Below are 22,715 nucleotides of genomic sequence, written 5' to 3' on the forward strand. Positions count from 1 at the left end.
ATAGTTTTAACAGAGCGAGGTGTGAAACGGCTTTTCAAGTCGAGATGCGTCTCACCGAGCTGATAATGAAGCCATGGAATGTAGACCGGCGAAAACCGACGCATACCAGCAAAGACTTGAGAAAGCAAATAGCCCAAATTACTCTAATCCGAAAAATAGACGGGTTGAGAAATTGGATTAACTCGATTAAGGGCCAATACATTTGAGACTCTCTAAACATGTAGGTCTATATAGGATATGGAATGGCTGTCAACTTTGTTTATCTTGTAGTAGAATAATATTTGCGCAGCCAGTTGAATCTCCTTTGATTTTCCAGATGTATCCCATGGTCTGCCCCACAGCCTTGAGGCCTCTGCTGGTACTGCTCTTAGCCATCCCGGGGGCGTACCTTGGCAAGTGTCCAAAGGAGTGCACGTGTGACCAAATCTCACTCACTGTTACCTGTGTCAACAAAAACCTGACAGAGGTGCCTCCCACAATCAATGAGGTAAGCCTAAACCCCATGTGACTGACTCAATGAAATTCTGGATTTTATGAAGTAAGTCTAAAGATTACAATTCAAGGGGCAACCTGTTTGAATAGAGCAGGGTTTCCCAAACTCGGTCCTGGGGCCCCCCCTGGGTGCACTATTTGTTTTTGCCCTAACACTACACAGCTGATTCAAATAATGCTTGATGATGAGTTGGTTATTTGAATCAGCTGTGTAGTGCTAGGGCAAAAAACAAAATGTGCACCCAGGGGTGGCCCCAGGACCGAGTTTGTGAAACCCTGGAATACAGGTTGAATAAGAAAATCATATATATTAAACAAATCTCAATCCTTATCAATTGATTCCCCATCAGATCACAGTGAAGCTGGATCTGAGAGGCAACTACATCCAGGAGCTGCCATCAGGTGCGTTCAAACACACGCCGTACCTGACACACCTGTCCATGCAGCGCTGCAATCTCCGCACCGTGAAAGAGGGGGCGTTCCGTGCTCTGGGCCGCCTCGTCTTCCTCAACCTGGCCAACAACAACATCGAGATCCTCTATCAGGTGAGAGAGATTGACATAGTGTTATATGTGACTGTTTCGTTGCTGTGGTTTGACTATGTTTCTGGGGGAACTTGGTGTTGAAAATGAAAAGCTCCACACTCTCTTTCTTCATCTCATTTTCCCTTTATCTCTCTCTCTCTCAGCAGCTGCTCTCTCTCTGTCTTCCTTTCATTCCTGGGCCGCCACTCTCTCCCCTCCCTCTCATTCACCCTCCCCCCCTTCCTCTCACTCTCTCTCCTCGCCCATCTCCAGGAGTCGTTCGACGGTCTCTCCTCGCTGAAGCAGCTGCTGATTGACCGTAACCGTGTGGAGGAGATCCAGCCAGGGGCCTTCTCTCAGCTGGGCTTCCTCAACCTGCTCTCCCTCACCCACAACCAGCTCACCTACATCCCGAACATGGCCTTCCAGGGCCTGCAGAACATCAAGTGGCTGCGCCTTAGCCACAACTCCCTTAACTACATGGCCACTGAGGCCTTCGCAGGCCTCTTCACCCTCACGCGCCTCAGCCTCGACCACAACGAGCTGCAGTTCTTCCCTACTGAGACCATGACCAGGTATGATGGTTGTGTTATCGCTTCCCTGACATACACCACACCACCTTTTTTCCAGGTACCATAAAGGCCTATTCTACTAACCATTCACGTCTCTCTCTCTCTGTGTCCTCTCTCTCTCTGTGTGTCGTCCGTCTGTCTGTCTGCTCTTGCTCTCTCTGTTCCCTCTCTCCAGACTCCCAGAGGTGACCCGTCTGGACCTCAGCTTCAACCCCATGACCTTCCTGGGCGAGGAGACTGTCTCCATGAACAAACTCACCCACCTCTTCATGGACCACATGTCCCTGCAGGACCTGTCCCACACGGCCGTGTCCCTGTCCCCCTCTCTCACCCACCTGGACCTCAGCCACAACCAGCTCCGCGTCCTTCAGCCCTTCACTCCAGCCTCCCCCAAGCTGGCCCGCCTCAACCTGGCTGGAAACCCCATCTACTGCAACTGCTACCTGCTGCCACTGAGGGAGTGGGGCATACGGAAGAAGGTGAAGCTAATGGGGGCTTGCGGGGGACCGGCTCACTTCTCTGGGGAGAACCTGGAGGCCATCCACCCCCGGGACCTGCGCTGCCAGAGCCAGGAGGCCATGCTGAAGGCTGAGTTTGAGGAGCAGACCAGGGTGATGCCGCCCCCCACCCCTGAGCCCACCAACAAGGTCAAGTGTCCCGCCAACTGTGCCTGTGAGGTGAGAGAGGGGATGCTGAGATTTTGATATGGGTTGTTATGATCTTGCCATCCTAAAATTGATTTACCTCACCAAACCCTCTTCTATCCATCCCTCCTGTCCTCCCTTTTCCATCCCTCCTCCGCTGTTCCCCTCAGGGTGAGACACACCACTCCTCCTGTGAGAACCGTGGCCACACCAAAGTACCCCGCGGCTTCTCCCCCGACACGCGCCTCCTCGACCTGCGCGGCAACCACTTTCACTACATCCCCGCCAACAGTTTCCCGGGGGTTGTCAAGGTAGTCTCCCTCCACCTGCAGCGCTGTAAGATTGTGGAGGTGGAGCCTGGTGCGTTCCATGGCATGAAGGGGCTGGTCTACCTTTACCTCTCAGAGAATGAGCTTGACTCCCTCAGCCCCGACGCCTTCAAGGGCATGCCTCAGCTCACCTACCTCCACTTGGAGAATAACAAATTCACACTCTTCCCCAAGGGGGCCTTCAAGCTGCTGCCTGGCCTGCTGACCCTTCACATGGAGAACAACTCCATTGCCAAGCTGGAGCCAGGGATCCTGACTGGGGCTGAGAAGCTGAGGGGGCTCTACCTGACCTCCAACGCCATCACTGGTGTGGCCCCCAGGGCACTTGACCCGGCCCCCGACCTCGACACTCTTCACTTGGGAGGGAACAAGCTCAAGGAGGTTCCCAGTGATGCTTTAGCGAAGACAGGCAACCTGGGAGAGTTACGGCTGTCTGGGAATCCCATTCGCTGGATTGGGCCACATGCTTTCCAGCCATTGGCTAGGGCACTGAAGGATCTGTATCTGGACGGCATGGGATTGGAGAAAGTGAGGGGATATATTTACATGCCAGTACATCTGTGGTTTTCCTGTCACAATCTCTTATGCTCCAGTTCCTCTCCTCTCCCCTCCCCATGACACCCCTGTGTTTTGTGGTTCTCCTGTAGATGTCTAAGGACTCTCTGGCAGGGCTGGGTGCTGGTCTGAGGAGTCTATACCTGGAGGGGAACCAGCTAGAGGAGGTGCCTGACTTCAACCCTCTGACCGGCCTGGAGGTCATCAACCTGGCAGAGAACCCTCTGCTGTGTGACTGCCCCCTGCTGCCGCTACGCATGTACGACATTCGCACATTATTCTCGCTCTTGCTCCCTCTCGCTCTCTCTCTCTCATATACACACACTGATACATGCTTGCAGACTCCCCCTCTTTCTTCCTCTCTCATGTACACACATGCTGTAACCCACTCACCTTCACCCTCTCATACAAACTGTAAACACACATACAAACATGTATTATTGGCCACTCAGAAATAGACTATACTCAACACACGACAATGCCTTTGTTAAAGCCTAACTCTCTTTGCCTCAGGTGGATTGAGAAGGTGAACCTGAAGGTCCGGGCCACCTGTGTCCACCCACCTGAGCTGCGAGGCCGGAGGGTCAAGGACGTCCACATCTTCAAGGCCTGCCCTGGAGGGGAGAGCCTGTCCTCCGCCCCCCTCCCGAAGGTCTCCAAACCCCCCAAGTCCACCAAACCCAAACCTGCCCACCTCAACGCCCCCAGACAGGTCAAAGTGGTCAAAACCAAAGCTGGCAAGATTCAGACCCCAAAGCCCGCCATCTCAAAGAAAACCACCAAGAGAAGCAAGGTGGTTTGATTGCATGAAGCTTTCACTAGAGGGAGCTATAACTATTATACGTAACTACAGGTGAGGAGGTGTAACTGCTGGAGCTATAATGATGAGCCTTACTTGTCTCCCTCAAGGCTTTGACCTCTGTAGATATGCACAACTCAACGCAGAACAGACCAACACATAAAGGATACTAAGACAGACACACAGGGATCTCCATAGAGGGATGCTATTCTGAAGAGGGTAGGTGGAAATAGATGTAGAATTTCAATAATGTTGAAACTTTTCTTCAACTCCAGGATTATACTATGTTATTTCTATATTGAGTGGCTTCCTGTTGAAAATGTTCTGAATTCATACTAATATTTTAAATGTATGTCACATTCAAGTTTAGTCCGCTATGTTGATGCTTGCTAGTGAAAACCAAACTGTAGGAAGTTCCAACAATTATTTCCCAATCTCCACATTCCGAATTACATTATACTAAGACTCACTATAATGGCCATTAAAGGGCAGTTTGACATACGTTATAATTGCACTTTCAGTTACACACTTTGAAAACATTTTTGAATGTTACCGAGATATAAATAAACAATTATTTCAAATGAGATGGTTGTTCACTGTCGAAAAATGTGGCATTAGAAATAGCTGAACGCTAGGTTCCTACTAGTACCTCCCACTACTCTATTGTCTCTGTACGTGGTAGTGGATGTGTTTCATAGCTGATCCCAGTTTAGTCATTAAAATGTCAAACGTGAAGGAAGGTCATAAATCCCACAGACCCTCAGAGCAATCAGTTCACTGAAGTATTTTAATCCAGGATTGTATATACAAAGGAATCTGGATATAAAACAAAGAAATAAACATTATACAACAACGACTGGGTGTTTGTTATTCAATGTATGAAAGAATATCCTTAACGGGTGTCACAGTACTGGCCTTTCTGTTAAACTGTCCCACACAGATACTCCTGAGAACACTTTTATTCAGCTCCAGAGCTGAAAATGTTCAGAACTGGGACCAGCTCAGCTCAATAGATTGTTTATAAGATGCTGAAATCCATAAAAGCAAGTACGGGTTAAATAAACTCATCTGATTTTCAGGTTGAGGTAATTCAAAGTGATCAGTAGTGTAGTGATATAAGGCTGTGATGGTGTAGAATGAAGTTGACCATAGACACTCATCTATGGTCATTTTGGAAAATTGTATTTAGGGTATATCAATATCAGTGAGTCTCAACGTTCCATCGGTTCCACCTCTGCCTGTTGCTTCTTCTGAGGTTCCGCTTTCTGCTGGTCCTCTCCCTGTGGCTCCTGCTTGACCACCCCCAGGGAGGGTGGAGGAACCTGGGCCTCTGGCAGGGTAGGGACGATGGGGGTCTCCATCTCCACCTCCTCCACCTTCACTGCTATGACTAGAGAGAGAGAGAAAAAGAGGGCACAAACAGTGAGCAATTAAGAAAAGTGAAAGGCATTCAATAATAATCTGTATCTTCTCTCTCTTCCAAGTTATCAACTACATCTTGTATGGATGAACTGTAAGTCATTAAAGGACGCATGTCTACTCACTCTCCTGCTCCTCAGGCTCAGCCTTAATCTGCTGTATGAGAGTTGTGGGGTCTGACTGTTCTGGGGTTCCGGCTTCAGGTTCAGACTGTTGGCTCGGACGTCTTGGGGGGCGGTTCTTGGAGATGAGGTTCGCCAGTTTCTTCTTCACCATCCTTTTCTCTGGAACGTGCAAAGAGAGAGGGTTACAACAGAGGAAAGAATATTGAGTTGCATGGTTGAATCTCAAAGTGGGTTATCTGGTTTAGTTAGTATCTGTGGTGTGGGACGGTTTTGGGAGGACTTACTCTTTTTCCCCATAGGCTTGTGTTTCTTGCGACTTGCAACAGGATCTACGAAAAGGAGAGAACAAACACATGCCAATCAAACACTCAAAGCATCAACACCAAACAGTGGGGCGTGTGTGTTAGTGCCTTCCATCCCTCAGTCCAACCTGGACTCAGGAGTACATGTAACATAGTAAACGAAAATCCAGGACAATCAAATGAATATGTGTTTACGAATTCCAATTTCTAATGTTAGCTAGGTTAGGGGTTAATGTTAGAGGAAGGGTTAGCTAACATGCTAAGTAGGTACAAAGTAGCAAGTAGTTGCAAAGTTGCTAATTAGCTCAAATGCTAATGTTGTCCGTGAGGAGATTCGAACAGGCAACCTTTGGGTTGCTAGACATTCGCGTTATATGCCCACCCATCTACCCCGACCAAACACCTTTCGTTTTTGCCTTAAATAACCTTCTGTCTTATGGACCATACCAAACGTAACATATCATACTCATTTGAGTGTCTCGGATTTGAATTTACTATGTTACGTCTAGTCTATTTTTGTATTTGTATTTATTAGGGATCCCATTAGCTGCTGCCTTGGCAGCAGCTACTCTTCTTGGGGTCCAAACATATTAAAACACTTACATTACATATAAAACAAAAGATAAAACAGTACATCATATAACATTATTACACCACTACATATCTACAATATAACATGTTTAATACCACCATACAACAATATCACAATGTGTGCATATGCATGTGTCTGTACCTTTGTGTGTGTCATTAATGTTAGCTCTCCATGTACTTTTAAGGGCCAGCCGTGCTGCCCTGTTCTGAGCCAACTGCAATTCTCCCAAGTCCCTCTTTATGGCACCTGACCACACTATTGAACAGTAGTCTAGGTGCGACAAAACTAGGGCCTGTAGGACCTGCCTTGTTAATAGTTGTTAAGAAGGCAGAGCAGCGCTTTATTACGGACAGACTTCTACTGTTGTAATAATATGTTTTGACCATGACAGTTTACAATCCAGGGTTACTCCAAGCAGTTTAGTCACCTCAACTTGCTCAATTTCCACATTATTCATTATGAAATGTAGTTGAGGTTTAGGGTTTAGTGAATGATTTGCCCCAAATACAATGCTTTTAGTTTAGGAAATATTTAGGACTAACTTATTCCTTGCTACCCATTCCGAAACTAACTGCAGTTCTTTGTTAAGTGTTGCAGTTATTTCAGTTGCTGTAGTAGCTGACGTGTATAGTGTTGAGTCATCCGCATACATAGACACACTGGCTTTACTCAAAGCCAGTGGCATGTCGTTAGTAAAGATGGAAAAAAGTAAGGGGCCTAAACAGCTGCCCTGGGGAATTCGTGATTCTACCTGGATTATGTTGGAGAGGCTTCCATTAAAGAACACCCTCTGTGTTATTTTAGACAAGTAACTCTTTATCCACATTATTGCAGGGGGTGTAAAGCCATAACACATACATTTTTCCAGCAGCAGACTATGATCGATAATGTCAAAAGCTGAACTGAAGTCTAACAAGACCAGGCTGCTGAGTCCTCAGTTCTTACCTGGTCCAATGGGTGGCTGGAGCTGGTATCCTGTGACCTCGCACCAGCCCACAGGGTAGATGTCTGGTGACTGGACGTCCACCCACTGGTCAAAGTCTGGCTCCCAGCCATCAAAGTGCAGCAGGAGCAGCCGACCCACACAGCGCCTCACAGTGGCCACGCACACCAGCCACGGCTCCATCAGGTCCACCGCTTCCAACTTCATTTTCTGAGTGAAGCCGTGACCAGAGCCGTCCTGTAGGACACACACGCAGTCACGCGCACCCGCCCACACACCATAGAAGCAGAATTAGAACAGTGTTTCCCAAACCTCTGTCAGTACCAATAGTGTCATAAGTCCATATACTGTAGGCTGGGAACCTGTATGACACTGGGTAGATAAAAAGCTTTGAGTTACCGTGTTGAAGAGCTGTGCTGGTGCTGCTCTGGCTCCCTTCTCCTCCAGGTATTTTGCCCAGGAGAAGGTTTTCCAGTCATAGCCTGGTGGAGAATATTAATATGCCACTGGTATAAGGGATGTGACACTGCATGGGGAACCACTCACTTAATTCTTATCATAGATTCACCAAGCAGGTGGTGTTTGACCAAAACAGTTAACCAGAGCAACAAGAAATAGGAAGAGAGAGAGAGCGTAGGGGAGAGAGAGTAGAGGAGAGAGCGTAGAGGAGGAGAGGAGAGAGTAGGGGAGAGAGAGTAGAGGAGAGAGAGAGAGTAGGGGAGAGAGAGTAGGGGAGAGAGTAGAGGAGAGAGAGTAGAAGAGCGAGAGTAGAGGAGAGAGAGTAGAGGAGAGAGAGTAGGGGAGAGAGAGTAGAGGAGAGAGTAGAGGAGAGAGAGTAAGAGAGAGAGAGTAGGGGAGAGAGTAGAGGAGAGAGTAGGGGAGAGAGAGTAGAAGAGAGGAGAGGAGGAGGTAAGGGAGAGAGAGTAGAGGAGAGGGGGAGAGAGGAGAGGAGAAAGAGGAGAGAGTAGAGGAGAGAGAGTAGGGGAGAGAGAGAGTAGAGAGAGTAGAGGAGAGAGAGGAGAGGAAGAGAGGAGAGAGAGTAGAGGAAGAGAGGAGAGAGTAGAGGAGAGGAGAGAGAGGAGAGGAAGAGAGGAGAGAGAGTAGAGGAAGAGAGGAGAGAGTAGAGGAGAGAGTAGGGGAGAGAGAGTAGAGGAGAGAGTAGAGGAGGAGAGGAGAGAGAGTAGAGAGTAGGGGAGAGAGTGTAGAGGAGAGAGAGTAGAGGAGCGAGAGTAGGGGAGGGAGAGTAGAGAGAGTAGAGTAGGGAGCAGGAGTAGAGGAGCGAGAGTAGGGAGAGTAGAGAGGAGAGAGAGTAGAGGAGAGAGTGTATGTACCAGATGCTCAGCAGGCTCTGCTCACAATTACTGGCCTGAGGCCAAACCACATGACCAACAACATTAGACACTTTATGGAACACAAAGCATTCACTATTTCATCCTGGAATATCCAAGGCCTGAGGTCATCTGCCTTTGGCCTAAAGAGCAGGAACCTGGACTTCACCAAAGAAATCGGAAATACAGACATTGTCATCCTACAAGAAACATGGTATAGAGAAGACGGACCCACTAGTTGCCCTCTAGGTTACAGAGCGCTGGTAGTCCAATCCACCAAATTACCAGGTGTGAAACAGGGAAGGGACTCAGGGGGTATGCTAATTTGGTATAGAGCAGACCTAACTCACTCTATTAAATTAATCAAAACAGGAACATTTTACGTTTGGCTAGAAATTCAAAAGGAAATTATCTCAACAGAGAAAAATGTCCTCCTGTGTGCTACCTATATCCCCCCATGAGAATCCCCATACTTTAATGAAGACAGCTTCTCCATCCTGGAGGGGGGAATCAATCATTTCCAGACCCAGGGACATGTACTAGTCTGTGGTGACCTAAATGCCAGAACTGGACAAGAACCTGACACCCTCAGCACACAGGGGGACAAACACCTACCTGGAGGTGACAGCATTCCCTCTCCCATATGCCCCCCTAGGCACAACTACGACAACATAACCAACAAAAACTGGGTCACAACTCCTGTAGCTCTGTCGCACGCTGGGTATGTACATAGTCAATGGTAGGCTTCGAGGGGACTCCTATGGTAGGTACACCTATAGCTCATCTCTTGGCAGTAGTACTGTAGACTACTTTATCACTGACCTCAACCCAGAGTCTCTCAGAGCGTTCACAGTCAGCCCACTGACACCCCTATCAGACCACAGCAAAATCACAGTCTACTTGAACAGAGCAGTACTCAATCATGAGGCATCAAAGCCAAAGGAACTGAATAATATTAAGAAATGCTATAGATTTACATTTACATTTTAGTCATTTAGCAGACGCTCTTATCCAGAGCGACTTACAGTTAGTGCATACATTATTATTATTTTATACTGGCCCCCCGTGGGAATCGAACCCACAACCCTGGCGTTGCAAACGCCATGCTCTACCAACTGAGCTACATCCATGGAAGGAAAGTAGTGTCGAAACCTACCAAAAAACAATTAGGCAACAACAAATTCAATCCCTTTTAGACAACTTCCTTGGACAAAACGTTCCACTGTAAATTGTGAAGGTGTAAACTTGGCAGTAGAAAACCTAAACAGTATAGTTGACCTCTCAGCTTCCCTATCAAATCTAAAAATCTCTAACAGAAAACCAAAGAAAAGTAACAACAGTGACAAATGGTTTGATGAAGAATGCAAAATCCTAAGAAAGAAATTGAGAAACCTATCCAACCTAAAACATAGAGACACAGAAAACCTGAGCCTACGCCTTCAATATGGTGAATCACTAAAACAATACAGAAATACACTACGGAAAAAGAAGGAACAGCACGTCAAAAATCAGCTCAATGTAATTGAAGAATCCATAGACTCTAACCAATTGGAAAACACTAAACAAACAACAACACGAAGAGCTAGCTATCCAAAACGGAGATGTATGGGTAAACCACTTCTCCAATCTTTTTGGCCCTATAACAAAGAACAAACAGCAAAAATATATACATGATCAAATGCAAATCTTAGAATCAACTATTAAAGACTACCAGAACCCACTGGATTCTCCAATTACATTGAATGAACTACAGGACAAAATACAAACCCTCCAACCCAAAAAGGCCTGTGATGTTGACGGTATCCTCAATGAAATGATAAAATATACAGACCACAAATTCCAATTGGCTATACTTTAACATCATCCTTAGCTCTGGCATCTTCCCCAATTGTTGGAACCAAGGACTGATCACACCAATCCACAAAAATGGAGACAAATTTGACCCCAATAACTACCGCGGGATATGCGTCAACAGCAACCTTGGGAAAATCCTCTGCATTATCATTAACAGCAGATTAGTTCATTTCCTCAGTGAAAACAATGTTTTTACCAAATTACCGTACGACAGACCACGTATTCACCCTGCACACCCTAATTGACAAACAAACAAACCAAAACAAAGGCAAAGTCTTCTCATGCGTTGTTGATTTCAAAAAAGCTTTTGACTCAATTTGGCATGAGGGCCTGCTATACAAATTGATGGAAAGTGGGGTTGGGGGAAAAACATACAACATTATAAAATCCATGTCCACAAACAACAAGTGTGCGGTTAAAATTGGCAAAAAACACACACATTTCTTTCCATAGGGCCGTGGGGTGAGACAGGGATGCAGTTTAAGCCCCACGATCTTCAACATATATATCAACAAATTGGTGAGGGCACTAGAACAGTCTGCAGCACCCGGCCTCACCCTACTAACATCTGAAGTAAAATGTCTACTGTTTGCTGATGATCTGGTGCGTCTGTCACCAACCAAGGAGAGCCTACAGCAGCACCTAGATCTTCTGCACAGATTCTGTCAGACCTGGGCCCTGACAGTAAATCTCAGTAAGACAAAAATAATGGTGCTCCAAAAAAGGTCCAGTTGCCAGGACCACAAATACAAATTCCATCTAGACACCGTTGCCCTAGAGCACACAAACAATTATACATACCTCGGCCTAAACATCAGCGCCACAGGTAACTTCCACAAAGCTGTGAACGATCTGAGAGACAAGGCAAGAAGGGCCTTCTATGCCATCAAAAGGAACATAAAAACCAACATACCAATTAGGATCTGGCTAAAAATACTTGAATCAGTTATAGAACCCATTGCCCTTTATGGTTGTGAGGTCTGGGGTCCGCTCACCAACCAAGAATTCACAAAATGGGGCAAACACCAAATTGAGACTCTGCATGCAGAATTCTGCAAATAATATCCTCAGTGTACAACAAAAAACACAAAATAATGCATGCAGAGCAGAATTAGGCCGATACCCGCTAATTATCAAAATCCAGAAAAGAGCCGTTAAATTCTATAACCACTTAAAAGGAAGCGATTCCCAAACCTTCCATAACAAAGCCATCACCTACAGAGAGATGAACTTGGAGACGAGTCCCCTAAGTAAGCTGGTCCTGGGGCTCTGTTCACAAACACAAACAGACCCCACAGAGCCCCAAGCCAACAACAACAACACAATTAGACCCAACCAAATCATGAGAAAACAAAAAGAGAATTACTTGACACATTGGAAAGAATTAACAACAAAACAGAGCAAACTAGATGCTATTTGGCCCTAAACAGAGAGAACACAGTGGCAGAATACCTGACCACTGTGACTGACCCAAACTTAAGGAAAGCTTTGACTATGTACAGACTCAATGAGCATAGCCTTGCTATTGAGAAAGGCTGCCGTAGGCAGACCTGGTTCTCAAGAGAAGACAGGCTATGTGCACACTGCCCACAAAATTAGGTGGAAACTGAGCTGCACTTCCTAACCTCCTGCCAAATGTATGACCATATTAGAGACACATATTTCCCTCAGATTACAGAGATCCACAAAGAATTAGAAAACAAACCCAATTTTGATAAACTCCCTTATCTACTGGGTGAAAAACCACAGTGTGCCATCACAGCAGCAAGATTTGTGACCTGTTGCCAAAAGAAAAGGGCAACCAGTGACGAACAAACACCATTGTAAATACAACCCATATTTATGTTTATTTATTTTCCCATTTGTACTTGAACTATTTGCACATTGTTACAACACTGTATATATACAGTCGTGGTCAAACGTTTTGAGAATGACACAAGTATTGGTCTTCACAAAGTTTGCTGCTTCAGTGTTATGAGATATTTTTGTCAGATGTTACTATGGTATACTGAAGTATAATTACAAGCATTCCATAAGTGTCAAAGGCTTTTATTGACAGTTACATTAAGTTTATGCAAAGAGTCAATATTTGCAGTGTTGACCCTTCTTTTTCAAGACCTCTGCAATCCGCCCTGGCATGCTGTTAATTAACTTCTGGGCCACATCCTGACTGATGGCAGCCCATTCTTGCATAATCAATGCTTGGAGTTTGTCAGAATTTGTGGGTTTTTGTTTGTCCACCCGCCTCTTGAGGATCGACCACAAGTTCTCAATGGGATTAAGGTCTGGGGAGTTTCCTGGCCATGGACCCAAAATGTCGATATTTTGTTCCCTGAGCCACTTAGTTAACAATTTTGCATTATGGCAAGGTGCTCCATCATGCTGGAAAAGGCATTGGTCGTCACCAAACTGTTCTTGGATGGTTGGGAGTGAGCCCACTCCCTTGGCTGAGAAGCAACCCCACACATGAATGGTCTCAGGATGCTTTACTGTAAGTCGCTCTGGATAAGAGCGTCTGCTAAATGACTAAAAATGTAAATGTAAACGACACAGGACTGATGGTAACGCTCACCTTGTCTTCTCCGGACAAGGTGTTTTCCGGATGCCCCAAACAATGGGAAAGGGGATTCATCAGAGAAAATGACTTTACCCCAGTCCTCAGCAGTCCAATCACTGTACCTTTTGCAGAATATCAGTCTGTCCCTGATGTTTTTCCTGGAGAGAAGTGGCTTCCTCGCTGCCCTTCTTGACACCAGGCCATCCTCCAAAAGTATTCGCCTCACTGTGCATGCAGATGCACTCACACCTGCCTGCTGCCATTCCTGAGCAAGCTCTGCACTGGTAGTGCCCCGATCCCGCAGCTGAATCAACTTTAGGAGACGGTCCTGGCGCTTGCTGGACTTTCTTGTGCGCCCTGACGCCTTCTTCACAACAATTGAACCTCTCTCCTTGAAGTTCTTGATGATCCGATAAATGGTTGATTTAGGTGCAATCTTACTAGCAGCAATATCCTTGCCTGTGAAGCCCTTCTTGTGCAAAGCAATGATGACGGCACATGTTTCCTTGCAGGTAACCATGGTTAACAGAGGAAGAACAATGATTTCAAGCACCACCCTCCTTTTAAAGCTTCCAGTCTGTTATTCTAACTCAATCAGCATGACAGAGTGATCTACAGCCTTGTCCTGGTCAACACTCTCACCTGTGTTAACGAGAGAATCACTGACATGATGGCAGCTGGTCCTTTTGTTGCAGGGCTGAAATGCAGTGGAAATGTTTTTTGGGGATTAAGTTCATTTTCATGGTAAAGAGGGACTTTGCAATTAATCTGATCACTCTTCATGACATTCTGGAGTATATGCAAATTGCCATCATCAAAACTGAGGCAGCAGACTTTGTGAAAATTTGTATTTGTGTCATTCTTGTTACCTTTGACCACGGCTGTACATAATATTACATTTGAAATGTCTTTATTCTTTTGGAACTTCTGAGTGTAATGTTTACTGTTAATACTTATTGTTTATTTCACTTTTGTTTACTATCTACTTCATTTGCTTTGGCAATGTTAACATACGTTTCCCATGTCAATAAAGCCCTTAAATTGAAATTGAAATTGAGTAGAGGAGAGAGAGTAGGGTATTACCAGGGGGTGGTGTGAGCTGTATGTTGTGCTTTTGGCAGTATCCCTTGGGTAGGATGGCATGGGAGGAAGCGTGGTAGCAGAACCAGTCAGACCCATCACCCGACCCATCTGTGCCATCAATGCCCACCATCAGGTAGCCATCCAACAGCACCTGAGAGACAGAGACAGAGAGAGAAAGAGAGAGTTACAGCAGTTACCTTGCTACTAGATTCCATTTCAAGGTACAACTGCTTTCTCCCCACCTGTTTTAACCAGGTTGGATCACAAGTCTGCTGGATAGAAGAAGCCATTAAAGCACTACACAGCTGATTTAAATAATCAAAGCTTGACGATGAGTTCATTATTTCAAATCAGCTGTGTAGTGCTAGGGCAAAAACCAAAACGTGCACCCCTTGGGGTCCCCAGGAACGAGTTTGGGAAACCCTGCTCTAAAATAAACCCTTTTTCAGGACCCTGTCTTTAAAAGATAATACAAATCTAAATAACTTCACAGATCTTCATTGTAAAGGGTTTAAACACTGTTTCCCATGCTTGTTCAATGAACCATAATCAATTAATGAACATGCACCTGTGGAACGGTCGTTAAGACACTAACAGCTTACAGACAGTAAGCAATTAAGGTCACAGTTATGATAACTTAGGACACTAAAGAGGGTAAGGTACAGTGGGGAAAAAAAGTATTTAGTCAGCCACCAATTGTGCAAGTTCTCCCACTTAAAAAGATGAGAGAGGCCTGTAATTTTCATCATAGGTACACGTCAACTATGACAGACAAATTTAGAAAGAAAAAAATCCAGAAAATCACATTGTAGGATTTTTTATGAATTTATTTGCAAATTATGGTGGAAAATAAGTATTTGGTCACCTACAAACAAGCAAGATTTCTGGCTCTCACAGACCTGTAACTTCTTCTTTAAGAGGCTCCTCTGTCCTCCACTCGTTACCTGTATTAATGGCACCTGTTTGAACTTGTTATCAGTATAAAAGACACCTGTCCACAACCTCAAACAGTCACACTCCAAACTCCACTATGGCCAAGACCAAAGAGCTGTCAAAGGACACCAGAAACAAAATTGTAGACCTGCACCAGGCTGGGAAGACTGAATCTGCAATAGGTAAGCAGCTTGGTTTGAAGAAATCAACTGTGGGAGCAATTATTAGGAAATGGAAGACATACAAGACCACTGATAATCTCCCTCGATCTGGGGCTCCACGCAAGATCTCACCCCGTGGGGTCAAAATGATCACAAGAACGGTGAGCAAAAATCCCAGAACCACACGGGGGGACCTAGTGAATGACCTGCAGAGAGCTGGGACCAAAGTAACAAAGCCTACCATCAGTAACACACTACGCCGCCAGGGACTCAAATCCTGCAGTGCCAGACGTGTCCCCCTGCTTCAGCCAGTACATGTCCAGGCCCGTCTGAAGTTTGCTAGAGTGCATTTGGATGATCCAGAAGAGGATTGGGAGAATGTCATATGGTCAGATGAAACCAAAATAGAACTTTTTGGTAAAAACTCAACTCGTCGTGTTTGGAGGACAAAGAATGCTGAGTTGCATCCAAAGAACACCATACCTACTGTGAAGCATGGGGGTGGAAACATCATGCTTTGGGGCTGTTTTTCTGCAAAGGGACTAGGACGACTGATCCGTGTAAAGGAAAGAATGAATGGGGCCATGTATCATGAGATTTTGAGTGAAAACCTCCTTCCATCAGCAAGGGCATTGAAGATGAAACGTGGCTGGGTCTTTCAGCATGACAATGATCCCAAACACACCGCCCGGGCAACGAAGGAGTGGCTTCGTAAGAAGCATTTCAAGGTCCTGGAGTGGCTTAGCCAGTCTCCAGATCTCAACCCCATAGAACATCTTTGGAGGGAGTTGAAAGTCCGTGTTGCCCAGCGACAGCCCCAAAACATCACTGCTCTAGAGGAGATCTGCATGGAGGAATGGGCCAAAATAACAGCAACAGTGTGTGAATACCTTGTGAAGACTTACAGAAAACGTTTGACCTGTGTCATTGCCAACAAAGGGTATATAACAAAGTATTGAGAAACTTTTGTTATTGACCAAATACTTATTTTCCACCATAATTTGCAAATAAATTCATTACAAATCCTACAATGTGATTTTCTGGAGAAAAAAATTCTCATTTTGTCTGTCATAGTTGACGTGTACCTATGATGAAAATTACAGGCCTCTCTCATCTTTTTAAGTGGGAGAACTTGCACAATTGGTGGCTGACTAAATACTTTTTTTTCCCACTGTATTTGGCTAAGGTGTATGTAAACTTCCGACTTCAACTGTACATAGTGCTTTCATTTCTAAACGGTAAAACATACAGTTGAAGTCGGAAGTTTACATACACCTTAGCCAAATACATTTAAACTCAGTTTTTTCACAATTCCTGACATTTAATCCTAGTAAAAATTCCCTGTTTTAGGTCAGTTAGGATCACCACTTTATTTTAAGAATGTGAAATGTCAGAATAATAGTAGCAATAATTATTTATTTCAGCTTTTATTTCTTTCATCACATTCCCAGTGGGTCAGAAGATTACATACACTCAATTAGTATTTGGTTGCATTGCCTTTAAATTGTTTAACTTGGGTCAAACGTTTCGGGTAGCCTTCCACAAGCTTCCCACAATAAGTTGGGTGAATTTTGGACCATTCCTCCTGATAGAGCTGGAGTAACTGAGTCAGGTTTATAGGCCTCCTTGCTCGCACATTCTTTTTCAGTTCTGCCCACAGATTTTCTATAGGATTGAGGTCAGGGCTTTGTGATGGTCACTCCAATACCTTGACTTTGTTGTCCTTAAGCCATTTTGTCACAACTTTGGAAGTATGCTTGGGGTCATTGTCCATTTGGAAGACCCATTTGCGACCAAGCTTTAACTTCCTGACTGTCTTGAGATGTTGCTTCAATATATCCACATAATTTTCCTTCCTCATGATGCCATCTATTTTGTGAAGTGCACCAGTCCCTCTTGCAGCAAAGCACCCCCACAGCATGATGCTGCCACCCCCGTGCTTCACGGTTGGGATGGTGTTCTTCGGCTTGCAAGCAACCCCCTTTTTCCTCCAAACATAACAATGGTCATTATGGCCAAACAGTTCTATTTTTGTTTAATCAGACCAGAGGATATTTCTCCCAAAAATACGATCTTTGTCCCCATGTGCAGTTGCAAACCGTAGTCTGACTTTTTTATGGCGGTTTTGGAGCAGTGGCTTCTTCCTTGCTGAGTGGCCTTTCAGGTTATGTCGATATAGGACTCGTTTTACTGTGGATATAGATACTTTTGTACCTGTTTCCTCCAGTATCTTCACAAGGTCCTTTGCTGTTGTTCTGGGATTGATTTGCACTTTTCACACCAAAGTACGTTCATCTCTAGGAGACAGAATGCGTCTCCTTCCTGAGCGGTATGACGGCTGCGTGGTCCCATGGTGTTTATACTTGCGTACTATTGTTTGTACAGATGAACATGGTACCTTCAGGCGTTTGGAAATTGCTCCTAAGGATGAACCAGACTTGTGGAGGTCCACAATTCTTTTTCTGAGGTCTTGGCTGATTTCTTTTGATTTTCCCATGATGTCAAGCAAAGAGGCACTGAGTTTGAAGGTAGGCCTTGAAATACATCCACAGGTACACCTCCAATTGACTCAAATGATGTCAATTAGCCTATCAGAAGCTTCTAAAGCCATGACATCATTTTCTGGAATTTTCCAAGTTGTTTAAAGGCACAGTCAAATTAAGTGTATGTAAACTTTTGACCCACTGGAATTGTGATACAGTGAATTATAAGTGAAATAATCTGTCTGTAAACAATTGTTGGTAAAATTACTTGTGTCATGCACAAAGTAGATGTCCTAACCGACTTGCCAAAACTATAGTTTGTTAACAAGAAGTTTGTGGAGTGGTTGAAAAACAAGTTTTAATGACTCCAACCTAAGTGTATGTAAACATCCGACTTCAACTGTATGAAAATACCCTCAAATAAAAAGGTGACATTCTGTACTGTCACCTCATGAAAAAACATTTAATATAAAATCCAAAATGTTGGAGTATAGGGCCAAATTAAGTGTACAATATTAGCTAAAACATCACACCATTGCAGCCAGGAAGGAAAATCCTCTCAATCATTACCTTGTGTATAGTGGCCACACAGATGTTGCCCAGGTTTACAGGGTTGATGGCCTCCAGTTTCATCCCCACCTCAAAGAAGCCTCCTTCCATGTACACAGTCCTGGGCTGTGGGGGTTCATAGAGGCATAGCAGTGTTATAAAGGTCCACAGTCATGAAACAAGCCGTTGTGGTATGCAGAAACACAGCTCTATTTGTGCTTCTTTAGCCGACTCCTCTGGTGTTAGTCATGCCAAAGTATCAACAAAGTATCTATAGCTAGACATTGATTCATGTGATAAGTCTATACACTGACCTTCTTAAACAGCATAGGGACGCTGTCACAGTACACCTTACGGAATGTTGGGTGGTCAACGTCTGGGGAAAAAAGTTAAATATGATCAGCCTTCAACTTGATCAACATAGAAAACAAACTAATATTGAGATGCACCCTCCCCTTTTGCACTCAGAAGAGCCTCAATTCGTCGGGGCATGGACTCTGCTGTCAAAAGCGTTCGACAGTGATGCTGGCCCATGTTGACTCTAATGCTTCCCACAGTTGTGTCAAGTTGGTTGGATGTCCTTTGGGTGGTGGACCATTCCTGATACACACGGGAAACAGTTATGCGCAAAAAACCCAGCAGTGTTGCAGTTCTTAACACAAACCGGTGCGCTTGGCACCTACTACCATACCCTGCTCAAAGACACTTAACTCTTTTGTCTTGCCCGTTCACCCTCTGAATGGCACTCATACACAATCCATGTCTCAATTGTCCTAAGGCTTAAAAATCCTTCTTTAACCTGTCTCCTCGCCTACATCTATGTTGATTTTGAAGTGGATTTAACAAGTGACATCAATAAGGGATCATAGCTTTCACCTGGACTGTCATGGAAAGATCATGTGTCCTTAATGTTTTGTACACTCAGTGTATAAATCATTACGGATTTGACGAATATCCACTTTGTTAGATCAGATTTGTGGAATGTGTCTCAATGACGGCATCAGTGTCCTGCGTTCCATTGACCTCTTTACAGCATCTGTGCTAATGTATAATCTCACCTCAAATTTTGACTATCAGTCTCTGTCAGTTTTAAGAGTTGCTTCCTAGGATGGGAAAAAGGCAAAGTAGTACCAACCTTTACCCTGTTGCATATAGAATTGTATCTTATATAATTCTATATACTATAAAGTATAGATAATATACAGTATATATATTTGATTTGTGAGACACTGTAGGAAACCAAATTAATGCAATAAATTCTTAGAATGAAAATAAAAATAAAAAAATAAAATAAAAAAAAACAAAAAAAAAACATAGAAAACAAAAAAACAAACACTGTGCACCAGTTGGTTTAATCCCGTACCAGTCAGTTTGATGACGTGGCCCACTTTGCTGGACCAGCCCACTGGGTGCAGTATGGGGCTCCACATGTGGCACCAGAAGTCTGAGAGGGGCTCCCCTTGGGCCTCCTGCTCCCCGTCCTCATAGACCAGTCTTAGGCGGCCTCCGGTCACAGTCTCCACCATTGCCAGCCGCGTCCGGCTCACCAGAGTGCGGTCCACCACCTCCACACGCATGCCTGTGCGGAACGGACACTTCATACTCTCTGCCAGCTGAGAAAGAAAGAGGAGGGAGGGGGGGGGGGGGGACAGGCAGAGAGAGAAGGGAAGGCCATTAGAGAAGAAAAGGGCAGTGGTGGAGAGATGTGGTAATTTGGTTGGTTCTACCACAGAGAAAAGGCAGTTTGTCTGACACAAGTGTTACCTTCATATAGAAGTCCACAGGCAGCGTTCTGGCTCCAACCAGCCGGTTCATCAGGTACTCCTTCCAGTCGGAGATGTTCTGGTGCACAGCTAGAAAAGGGACACACAACCAATATACAGTGCATTCGGAAAGTATTCACTTTTTAAACATTTTGTTAATTTACAGCCTTATTCTAAAATTGATTAAATTGTTGGTTTTTTTCTCATCAATCTACACACAATACCCCATAATGACAAAGCAAAAACTGTTTTTTAGATATTTTTTGCAAATGTATTAAAAATAGAAAAACAGAAATATCACATTAAAATAAGTATTCAGACCCTTTACTCAGTACTTTGTTGAAGCACCTTTGGCAGCGATTACAGCCACGAGTCTTCTTGGGTATGACGCTACAAGCTTGGCACATCTGTATTTGTGGAGTTTCTCCCATTCTTCTCTGCAGATCCTCTCAAGCTCTGTCCGGTTGGATGGGAAGCGTCGCTGCACAGCTATTTTCAGGTCTCTCCAGAGATGTTCGATCAGGTTCAAGTCAGGGCTCTGGCTGGGCCACTCAAGGACATTCAGAGACTTGTCCCGAAGCCACTCCTGCGTTGTCTTGGCTGTGTGCTTAGGGTCATTGTCCTGTTGGAAGGTGAACCTTTGCCCGAGTCTGAGGTCCTGAGCGCTCTGGTGCAGGTTTTCATCAAGGATCTCTCTGTACTTTGCTCCGTTCATCTTTCCCTCGATCCGGACTAGTCTCTCAGACCCTGCTGCTGAAAAACATCCCCATAGCATGATGCTGCCACCACCATGCTTCAACGGATGGTGCCAGGTTTCCTCCAGACATGACGCTTGGCATTCAGGCCAAAGAGTTCAATCTTGGTTTTATCAGACCAGAGAATCTTGTTTTCTCAGCTCTAGGAAGAGTCTTGGTGGTTCCAAACTTCTTCCATTTAAGAATGATGGAGGCCACTGTGTTCTTGGGGACCTTCAATGCTGCAGACATTTTCTGGTATCCTTCCCCAGATATGTGCCTCGACACATTCCTGTCTCGGAGCTCTACGGACGATTCCTTCGACCTCATGGCTTGGTTTTTGCTCTGACATGCACTGTCAATTGTAGGACCTTATATAGACAGGTGTTTGCCTTTCCAAATCATGTTCAATCAATTGAATTTACCACAGGTGGACTCCAATCAAGTTTTAGAAACATCTCAATGGACTCCCCACTGCCCTCTCCCACCTGGACAAAAGGAACACCTATGTGAGAATGCTGTTCATTGACTACAGCTCAGCGTTCAACACCATAGTGCCCACAAAGCTCATCACTAAGCTAAGGACCCTCTCTCTGCAACTGGATCCTGGACTTCCTGACGGGCCACCCCCAGGTGGTAAGGGTAGGCAAAAACATATGCCACGCTGATCCTCAACATATCTGCCACGCTGATCCCTCAGGGGTGCGTGCTTAGTCCCCTCCTGTACACCCACGACTGCATGGCCAAACACGACTCCAACACCATCATTAAGTTTGCTGACGACACAATAGTGGTAGGCCTGATCACCGACAACGATGAGACAGCCTATAGGGAGGAGGTCAGAGACCTGGCAGTGTGGTGCCAGGACAACAACCTCTCCCTCAATGTGAGCAAGACAAAGGAGCTGATCGTGGACTACAGGAAAAGGCGGGCCGAACAGGCCCCCATTAACATCGAAGGGGAGGTAGTGGAGCGGGTCGAGAGTTTCAAGTTCCTTGGTGTCCACATCACCAACAAACTATCATGGTCCAAACACACTAAGACAGTCGTGAAGAGGGCACGACAACACCTTTTCCCCCTCAGGAGACCAAAAATATTTGGCATGGTCCCCAGATCCTCAAAAGGTTCTACAGCTGCACCATCGAGAGCATCCTGACCGGTTGCATCACCGCCTGGTATGGCAACTGCTTGGCATCTGACCGTAAGGTGCTACAGAGGGTAGTGCGTACGGCCCAGTACATCACTGGGGCCAAGCTTCCTGCCATCCAGTACCTCTGCCTAGATGGTCAGCATCCCGGAGTCGCCTCTTCACTGTTGACGTTGAGACTGGTGTTTTGCGGGTACTATTTAATGAAGCTGCCAGTTGAGGACCTGTGAGGCGTCCGTTTCTCAAACTAGACACTAATGTATTTGTCCTCTTGCTCAGTTGTGCACCGGGGCCTCCCACTCCTCTTTCTATTCTGGTTAGAGCCAGTTTGCGCTGTTCTGTGAAGGGAGTAGTACACAGCGTTGTATGAGATCTTCAGTTTCTTGGCAATTTCTTGCATGGGATAGCCTTCATTTCTCAGAACAAGAATAGACTGACGAAGTTTCAGAAGAAAGTTATTCGTTTCTGGCCATTTTGATCCTGTAATCGAACACACAATTGCTGATGCTCCAGATACTCAACTAGTCTCAAGAAGGCCAGTTTTATTGCTTCTTTAATCAGCACAACAGTTTTCGGCTGAGCTAACATAATTGCAAAAGGGTTTTCTAATGATCAATTAGCCTTTTAAAATGATAAACTTGGATTAGCAAACACAACGTGCCATTGGAACACAGGACTGATGGTTGCTGATAATGGGCCTCTGTACGCCTATGTAGATATTCCATAAAAAATCGTCTGTTTCCTGCTACAATAGCCATTTACAACATTAACAATGTCTACACTGTATTTCTGATCAATTTGATGTTATTTTAATGGACAAAAAAATT

The 22,715-nt window shown here is 45.1% G+C and overlaps 2 protein-coding genes across 5 annotated transcripts in view; one reads left to right on the forward strand and one right to left on the reverse strand.

Moving 5' to 3' along the window:
- Positions 1 to 316: 316 nt before the first annotated feature.
- On the forward strand, positions 317 to 3,918 carry chadlb (chondroadherin-like b; the record flags this gene model as incomplete). The annotated part of the gene is made up of 7 exons (XM_084142711.1): positions 317 to 487; positions 843 to 1,037; positions 1,290 to 1,591; positions 1,764 to 2,265; positions 2,403 to 3,089; positions 3,209 to 3,375; positions 3,630 to 3,918. The coding sequence occupies 7 exons, from the start codon at positions 317 to 319 to the stop codon at positions 3,916 to 3,918; spliced, it is 2,313 nt and encodes a 770-aa protein (XP_083998837.1).
- A 766-nt stretch (positions 3,919 to 4,684) lies between these two features.
- Positions 4,685 to 22,715, reverse strand: part of l3mbtl2 (L3MBTL histone methyl-lysine binding protein 2) — a 51,438-nt gene continuing 33,407 nt past the window's right edge. For all 4 annotated transcript variants that reach the window (XM_084165254.1, XM_084165252.1, XM_084165253.1 and 1 more), the window contains exons 9-18: positions 20,009 to 20,097; positions 19,608 to 19,857; positions 18,559 to 18,620; positions 18,266 to 18,370; positions 14,119 to 14,269; positions 7,696 to 7,778; positions 7,299 to 7,533; positions 5,744 to 5,788; positions 5,460 to 5,618; positions 4,685 to 5,305 (exon numbers count right to left, since the gene is read on the reverse strand). In XM_084165254.1, the coding sequence (XP_084021380.1) occupies positions 5,127 to 5,305; positions 5,460 to 5,618; positions 5,744 to 5,788; positions 7,299 to 7,533; positions 7,696 to 7,778; positions 14,119 to 14,269; positions 18,266 to 18,370; positions 18,559 to 18,620; positions 19,608 to 19,857; positions 20,009 to 20,097 (1,358 nt within the window). In that variant the 3' untranslated portion in view covers positions 4,685 to 5,126. The remainder of the gene's footprint in view (positions 5,306 to 5,459; positions 5,619 to 5,743; positions 5,789 to 7,298; positions 7,534 to 7,695; positions 7,779 to 14,118; positions 14,270 to 18,265; positions 18,371 to 18,558; positions 18,621 to 19,607; positions 19,858 to 20,008; positions 20,098 to 22,715) is intronic.

This window comes from Coregonus lavaretus (genome assembly GCF_964263955.1).
Source record: "Coregonus lavaretus genome assembly, chromosome: 1".
Taxonomy (NCBI): Eukaryota; Metazoa; Chordata; class Actinopteri; order Salmoniformes; family Salmonidae; genus Coregonus; species Coregonus lavaretus.